At 39.1% G+C, this 8,432-nt stretch overlaps 1 protein-coding gene across 1 annotated transcript; it reads right to left on the bottom strand.

Annotated features, from left to right (window-relative positions):
• Positions 1–847: 847 nt before the first annotated feature.
• On the bottom strand, positions 848–3,299 carry LOC133712345 (epsin-3). Its single transcript, XM_062138454.1, has 4 exons — positions 2,909–3,299; positions 2,230–2,352; positions 1,961–2,122; positions 848–1,703 (listed from the first exon to the last, which is right to left on the bottom strand). Exons 1-4 carry the CDS (start codon positions 3,004–3,006, stop codon positions 1,058–1,060), a joined length of 1,029 nt encoding a protein of 342 aa, XP_061994438.1. The 5' UTR covers positions 3,007–3,299; the 3' UTR covers positions 848–1,057.
• Between the last annotated feature and the right edge of the window lie 5,133 nt (positions 3,300–8,432).

Raw genomic sequence — 8,432 nt, forward strand, 5'->3', positions numbered from 1 at the left:
GGGACAATATCAGTACAATTGTGGGCCACGGGCCACACTTGTCGCTGTTTAACACAACACCAATTTGGGAATGGTGAGCATATATATTATGTCAATCCAATAGTTTCTACTGACTAGGTATAGATGCATTTACAATACAAACCAAAGGAAACCTTATAAGCAAAGCTGAATTGTACTTTGACTACGTCTAGTTGCACCTGCTTAGTTCTATAGGCATTTCTAAGAAAGCAAGTTTTTTTCCAAAGGATGGGGATTAACATGCTTTGTACACATCAAGTGGTTCAGTTAAGGTTCTCAGATGGAGTGCTTTCACAAAGGCACAACAACTACCCATAAGCAAAAAAGGAGACACACATAGCGAAAAACTCTGAATCTCTTCTTTATGAAATTAAACCATCCATACTCAATTTTGGGTACATAATGATTGCCCACATAGGAATGTCACAGACTCACAGCAGTGAAACAAATGTACTGGTGTTTTGCCTGCTCACCAAATTATGAGTTTGATTTTCTCCTAGCCAAGGTGTATCATTGCAAGTTGGAACTGTAGTAAGGTCTTCTGGTACTCAAGTTTTACCTTTTATACTAGAAATGTTAGAGAAATAAGCTAAATCTAGTTAGGGTAGTTCAGTATTTCTGTGGTTTAGGTTGTATATATGTTGTACTTAAACTACTGTTAATGTACACAATGAACATTTCCATTCAGCCGCTGCGCTTTCCTTTTGGTTTTCTCCATCTATTAATGTCAAGGAAAAATGACATTGACAGATTTTAATTTGAAGAGTAACTAGTAATACTAGAGGAACCACAATGTACTAGTAACTTGATATGTCAATAGAGGAATCTACTTGAGAGTTGAGATCATCCTTGCATAATTTGACCAAAGTTGTCATGCATATAGGTAACACTTAATTATACAAAATTTTCTCCAAAAGCTTCAGCTCAAGTGACATTGGTTAAGATTCCTATAGGTTCTAAGTCTGCGAATCTGCGATAATAACAAATTCAAAATATAAGATCATCTATACAATTACAAACTTTCTTTCATGTCTCTTCTTCAGTACCAAAACGAAGATTGGCGATCAAGCTTTTTCTTCCTCAGCTCCCTCCCCACATCAGAAACACTCCTAAACCTAATATTACCATGAGGTCCATTTCCTCTTGTAGGACTAAGGTTAACCAGCTTAGAGTAAATTCCAGTTAAAATACCATCCGCCTTCTCATAATATTTGTCATCATCCTCATCGTCTTCTTCTTCGGATTCAAGTAATGAACCTTTTTCTTCAATTGGAGGGCAATTCCAAAGGTGTGATCCTTCCCTACTCTCACTTGGTGCGGGGAAATTGCTAGTATTCTTGTAATGATCATGATCATCATCAGTGTCTCGCAGTCCACCCTGTGAATAGCTTTCCATGGCTTCTGATTTAGTTGTCGATGGTTGATGAAATTTGCTAAGCTCATTGTTCAATTCATTCCATACAGAACTTGTGGTAGAAAATGAACTAAAGGATGAAGCTCTTGGTGTTTCAGAGTAGGCAGAGGAAGGAGTTGAGGGTGAAGGAGAAGACACTGAACCTCTAAAGCCTTGGATTTCATTTGTTAATTTGAGAGCTTTGAAACGTGCTTCTCTCAGCGTCGGCCCCCCTCTTAGAAGGATTAGTATTTGGTCCGATTTCTTTTGCATGCTAGAACCCCAATTGAATCTATCAAGAGAAAGAAAAATCAATTACAACAAATAGGAAAAATCTTTTATTCAGACGGAATATAATGTATGTTCTGTTCTCTTGCCAAACAATCCGTCATACATGTTAGGTTGCCAGATGGAATGTGAATTGTTCAAAACCCTTGATTAAGAAGAATCATGCATGTCTAAATGTCAAGAGTATGATCCTCATTGAGAGTGCAACATGATATACTACTATATTAGATATCTAGAAACGAACAAACTAACAATAATTACCCTTTGTCATCAATGTACTTAAATGATCCCAGCTCTTGGATGACTTCACTGTCACCTTGAAATTCTTCAGCAAAGTCTTCAGGGCCATGTGTTAATAAAAACTCCAGAAGTACCAATGCTTTGTAGGATTGCCTCCATTCTTTCCAATCAATGTTATATAACCTACATTTTGTGTATACATTAACCTTCTATATATACAAAAGATAAACTATAGCATCCTGAAATTTGTGGTGGAGTAAAAAAAAATTAATTGGCTAATAAAAGACTACTTTCTGTGAAGGATGTCAACTATTCTCCAATAGTCCTCCATCTCAAAGGAGGCAGCAGCTATTTTAGTCATTGTCTTGGCATCAGGGCTACATGGTTCACCATTTGTTGCCTCCTCAGCCCACCTTCATGACATCCAAAATGTTAAGTTATATTGTTGATAACATTACACAAATTAAGCACAGATATTATGAGTACTCAAAACAGTTATGTTTTCTGTATCACCACTGACAACGAGAGTTCATGAGAACCAGCCATTGCATTAAAATCCTATATTCCTATGGTTTTTCAAGGATTAATTACAACAAGTAAAATACTATATCGAGATAATTTAATTGAAGGTCGAGTGTTAAGCATTGGAATTTGATCATGGTTGGTGACATCTATGATTCCTTGAGATCCTACTCCAGAATGCAGGAGTATAGTTATACGTACAAATACACGCACTCGTGTTTTTGGAGAACGACGAGTTTCTTTAGTATGATAAGAAAAAGATCAATATGAATGACCAAAAGAAAACAATCGGTATGGCATGCAGACTAGACATAACGGTACGTTAAAAACAATCTAACCCTAAAGGAAAGTGAAAATGAAAGTTAAAAACCAGTCTGATATGCCATACTGATCGATCAACATAGTAGAATCTTCAAAATAACAAATTTTATACGTACAAAGACTTACAGTTCGGCAGGAGTAACATCGGTGAATGTCAGCCTAGCAGTTTTGTATCTCTCTTGTAAAAAATGAGAGGCCTGCCTTTTGAACTGGTCCAGGAACATGGTTCCGCCAATCAACTCCTTAAACAGTTGTAATCATGAGCGTTTTCATCCAAAGTTATTGACGCAATGCATCAGTTGTACGTTAGTAAAGCACAATCCTTAACTCGGAACAAAAATTTTGTAACAATTATCTAATCAACCAGATCATAGGAAACATGCAGATGTTTCCTCAAAATCAGATTATTGAGAAATCACTAATTTGTATCTAGCACCCTTATGATATTGAGAATAACGCCTCAAACTCAGTTCCCCAAACCCATAAAAAGCTTCTTGGTGCAGAAGAAAACCCATGAACTCTTCTGAGATCGATAGAAGATTAGTACAAGAGCAACAATTCTATGGGAGACCATGATTATAGCTCGATTAGTGGAGGATGGTTTTACCCATTTAATCTGGAAGAAAAGGACTAATATTAGAAAGTTGACTAAATGTATTATCCATATATTTTTATTAGAGCAAGTTACTCGCAATTCGCACTCCATAAACTCCAGGTTATACCATGAAAAAAGTAGGACAAACAAGACAAATAAACTCCATAACATCATGCTCAATCCTTACATATATTATGAAACAGCACCAAAAATAAGATTTAGAAAATAAGAAAAAACTTAAAACCACCCTAACAAATTAACATGTCCCCGCTCTGAAGACCCAGCTCACCAGTCAAAGTTTTAAATGGCTGAAACCAACCAGAGAGACCAAGTGACGTATTAGGGATCCTAAGAGGTCTTACCCTCCCCTCCTCTTCGATCTTTTTCTTCAGGTGATGTCTTTCAGCGACGATCTTCCATTGTAATCTTCAGGCTCTTGTTCTTGCTATCACGTACGTGGACCTATGATGTTTAACTTCCGGTTAATGAGGACAGTAGCAAAGACGGGTCAAAAGGAACTAGAGCAAGATCGAGGATTCTAAAAAGCCCTCCTTAACCGGGTGAAGGTTGAGGCTCCATTCTCAACTTCATTGGAGGCTCTTCGATATCCTCTGATATCAAAAGTATATTCGAACTCGTTTCGGAAAAAAAGCATTAGGGTTAGTGCACATCTCATATAAATTTGCTTCTTGCTGATTAAAGAATGATCAACCTAACCACACCACATTATATCATATTGACTATTGACGTTTATCTACCAACCAAACAAAAATTATCCTATTGTTATTCAACATAATTCTTTGTTCTTTGCTTTGATACCATACTAGAGTTTCTAACCTTAAATAGATACAAATTATATATTATACAATATATGAAAGCTCGGTTTACTGTTACACTGTTCATAAGGGGTGGAAAAGGCGATTTGCCCTTGCTTTTCCCCCACAATTTCAGGCTGCCATTGACCTAGGTATACTAGGTGCTTCCATTGGTTTCTTCTTTCTTCTACTGCGTGTTTACTCCGGACAAGGACAACCTACTTCTTTGACCTGCACAAAAAGAAGAGTGAGAGAGGGGTACAGATAGAGAGTGAGTGATAGAACAATTGCAGCCACCAAGAGGAAGAAAGAAGAAGAGGGAAATTCACATCACGAGACTGATCGGAGAGAGAAGAGGGGGACGGGAAGAAGAAGAAGAGGAATCTGGGTATTGATATGAAGCACCTGGCTTTTTTGGGTTTTAATTCGTGTTTTTTCAGTCTCTTCTAGGTTTTGTATTTTTATGCTTGGTTGGTTTTTGTTGTGTTTTAAGACCCAATTCTGGATCAGCTGTCTTTTGCCCAAATGACACCGTCAGGTTGTTTGCTCGACAATCAACACCAGAGAGAAACAAAAAGAGAGAGCGAAAAGAACATGGGAAGAAGGGAGAGAGCGAAGAGAAGAAGGCACAGAGACCCATTTCCTATTTGGTCTCCAATACCATTTTTACAAACCTCCATCCATAGAGTTCCATCCAATCTAGGACGAAAACAGACCCTTAAATGCTGCTATGGCCCTGCAAGCTTCTTCTTCTCCATCCATCTCATCGGGTATTTAAAATTTTATGTGTATCGATCAATGATTTGTTAGATTGTTTGACATTCATGGTTTGTGTGTTACGTTATTACTGCTTAGGCTCATCTGCAATGCTGGATACCACTGTTGTTGTTCTTCCTCTAAATTACTCTGAACTATTGAGATTTGAGAATGAGGCATGCACAGATTCGATAAATTAATAATAACAATATTAGCAAACTATCTAAGAAAAAGATAGTGCTGTGTGAAAGAGGATGCAAATTGGGTGCAAGGAGATTTGGTACTTAATTATATCTGTATAACGTGCACTCCCTGGATAACCAATGACCTAACTTTAGCTTATAAAATTGATGTTTCAGATAGATTACAACAATGTTGTGGAGCAGTATTCCTTAAGGGATTTAATTTACTAATATAATTCAACTTTTGGATGCCTTTGAAATATTACCACTTTTCAGGTGAATTCCCAGTTGGTTAAGTATTCTGACACTGTGCCTTATATATGTTTTCATATAGATATTCAGGGAAGAAAAGGGTATCTAGACGGTATTTGACACTCTTTGATTCAACGAGAGGATGATATAATATTTAGACATTTGGAGAGGGCACAGTATTGTTACAATGCTAACACATATGACCGTGATGCTTTCTGACAGGACCCGCCCCGAATTTCGCCCTGAAATCCGAGGTGGCCCTGCGGGGCCCACCTTAGAGATAACTCTACCGGGAACTGGTCGAGTCATCACTAAAGTGGACTACCCAAAACAGTAACCCACGATAGGTCAGAGCCAAACAAAGAAGTGCGGAAGCAATTCATCAACTATGCCTCGAACCATGTACGCACGACCTCAACTAATAGCGCCTGCAAACTGGGCATTTGAAACCGAAGGGCCCAGGGAAAAGTACACGAAAAACGTTAGAGTGAGTGGACAAAAATAAACAATTTAAAAGAAAAAGGATTTCATACTTTCCCACACTTATTCCTTTTAAAAACACGATGCATGCAACATTTAAGAAAAACACATTTAGCTTTAAATCCAAGGATTTCAAAACGATAAACCGACTAGCCTCGCTAGTCAAAACATTCGAAAATCATGTATCGTAAACCGAAATCTCGTTTCTCAAGAAAATAAGACCAGCCCCGCTGGTTACGATAACATCGAAATCCACAATTCTTGTGAAAACATACCAGCCCCGCTGGTTACGAAAATAACGGACTAGCCCCGCTAGTCAAGTCACGAAAAAGTATGGGGAAGAAGTTATCACCATACAAGAAGGGAGCCTCCCAGGCTCGGGTCGGAGTGTCCCACACTCTGGAGCATCCCATGCTCTGCTCTTACTCACCCACAAACACATAGTAAGCAGGGAGGAGTACTAATAGGCTAGCTAGCAATAAATATGACGACCCAGGTATGGCGGGTAAAAACCATTAAAATCCAGTAAATCTATAAGGCTTCCCCATGTCTCACGAGAAAATACATATGCCAATGACGTGACCCCGCACGCCAAAAATATTCTCGAAATCATAAACCAAATCTGAAATCATCAACAAGACATTCCAAATGCCAAATTCCATCGAAATCCCATTTCGAAAAATATTCAAAATTCTCAATATTGACGAAAAGAAATGTATTATAAATTTCCGGAAATCACCTCGGAAAATAATTCGTCGAAAATCACTTAAATCACAAGTTCAAATCCGAGCGAATAAAACTCACGTTCCAAAAATCATGATGGAAAATCCAAGTAATATTCCAAAACCGAAATCGTATCCGAAACTAAAATAATATGGTAACTAATAAAACATTAATTCGAAAAATAAATGCATGCATCAATATTCAAAAACAAACGTCCACTCACAGTACTATTGGCGACCACACAAACGAGTTCCTTCATCTAGCCATAGCTCGCAACAACGTCCTGTACGCAAGTACATTTCCATAAACGACAATTCGAATAAATAATTACGAACCTAAACGAAACCCGAAAATCCCTATCTTCACTACTTCTCAAATTCAACCCAAATCTCTTCCACAACACCAATTCCTCAATCAACATATTCCACAACGAAAACGAGGAAAATCCGACGGCCGGATTTCCAACAATTCCATCACAAAACACCGAACTTCGAAAAATCACAAACAATTCCAAACTCCTCCAAAATTCACCAAACTTCATATACAAGCTCTACAACATATATACAATTTAATGGACTAAAAACTGGAATTAAATCACTGCTCAACACACCTCCACGCGCCACCAACAGTGGCGGCGCGTGGGCCCCACGCGCCGGCGGCCACCACCTCCGATGGCCACCAAATTTGGACAGTAGCATCTACTCAACACACTCAACCATTCATTCAACTACAACAAGTGCCAATTTTACCTGAAAGAGCTCCAGTTCGGCCGGTGAACACAAGCCCAGAAATTCCTCAAGAACCCTAAAATTTCAATTCATCAATTCGACATCTACACAACAAATCGTGACACAAGGCCATAGGGGAAATGATCAGTGATGAAAACCGAACCTTCGATGCCAATTTCGTGGCTGGAAACGGCCGGAATCGCCGGAAATCGACGAAACTCTCCAATTGCTACAGTGGACTTCACGGCTCAATTCCGAGCTCCACCGGTCGAGCCACCGCAAAACACCACCCCAGGCGTGACAAGGAAGAGGAGGCGAGCCTGCCGGTGCCCGGATTCCGTCGTGGGTCGGCCGGAGAAGGAAGAAACCGGAGGAAGAAGAAATCGGGCCGAAGAGGAGAAAGGGTCGGGGGAGAGGAGAGAGAAAAGCCGGTAAGTTTCCAAAATGGAAACTTACCACAGTAAATTGGCTATTTATAGAAACTTACCATGAACAGTAACCATGAACAGTAACTTTACTATTTCGCTTATAACTTTCGCATACGAGCTCCGATTTTTACGTACCACATATCCACGCGCTCGGTTTAACGTCCCCTACAACTTCCATGAAGAACATTTTCTCAAATTTTGACCCGAACAAAAAGTCGACTTTTAGGGCCACTAAAAGTACTAAACCGAAAGTAAAAGTGAAAGTAAAGGTCGTTTACCGTCCAAATGACTAGTAAACGGGTGAATTTGGGTTCGGGACGTAACACTTTCTCAATGGAAGGATTTCATGGTTCGCTGGTGGAAATCATACTCTGGGGAACTCAAAAGATGCATGCGCAAGAAATAATCTAAAGGGTGATTCTAGTTGGACCTCCAAATTTGATATTTGGAGGTCCAACTAGAATCACCCTAATCTAAAAGGCAAAAAAAAAATATTATACAAGTTTTAACAAATGTAAGATGATTGCTTTTGGATTGAATTGGCCCTAAGATCCGACTTCAATTTGAACCTTTCTAGCTATGGCAGATCACTGTTTCTCCTGCAATGAGTCCAAACGTGCCTGTTCATTGAAGCTTCACAGAATGATTGATCATGATCCCCTCTGCACTCGCGTCGCACCCAATCACTCCC

This window comes from Rosa rugosa, chromosome 5 (assembly GCF_958449725.1).
Source record: "Rosa rugosa chromosome 5, drRosRugo1.1, whole genome shotgun sequence".
NCBI lineage: Eukaryota > Viridiplantae > Streptophyta > Magnoliopsida > Rosales > Rosaceae > Rosa > Rosa rugosa.

Coding starts and splice junctions, on each gene's coding strand:
- LOC133712345 (XM_062138454.1), bottom strand. CDS start 3,006: ATGTTCCTGGACCAGTTCAAAAGGCAGGCCTCTCATTTTTTACAAGAG. Junction 2,123..2,229: donor GTTGACATCCTTCACAGAAA/GTAGTCTTTTAT, acceptor CACAAAATGTAG/GTTATATAACATTGATTGGA. Junction 1,704..1,960: donor AAGTACATTGATGACAAAGG/GTAATTATTGTT, acceptor TTCTCTTGATAG/ATTCAATTGGGGTTCTAGCA.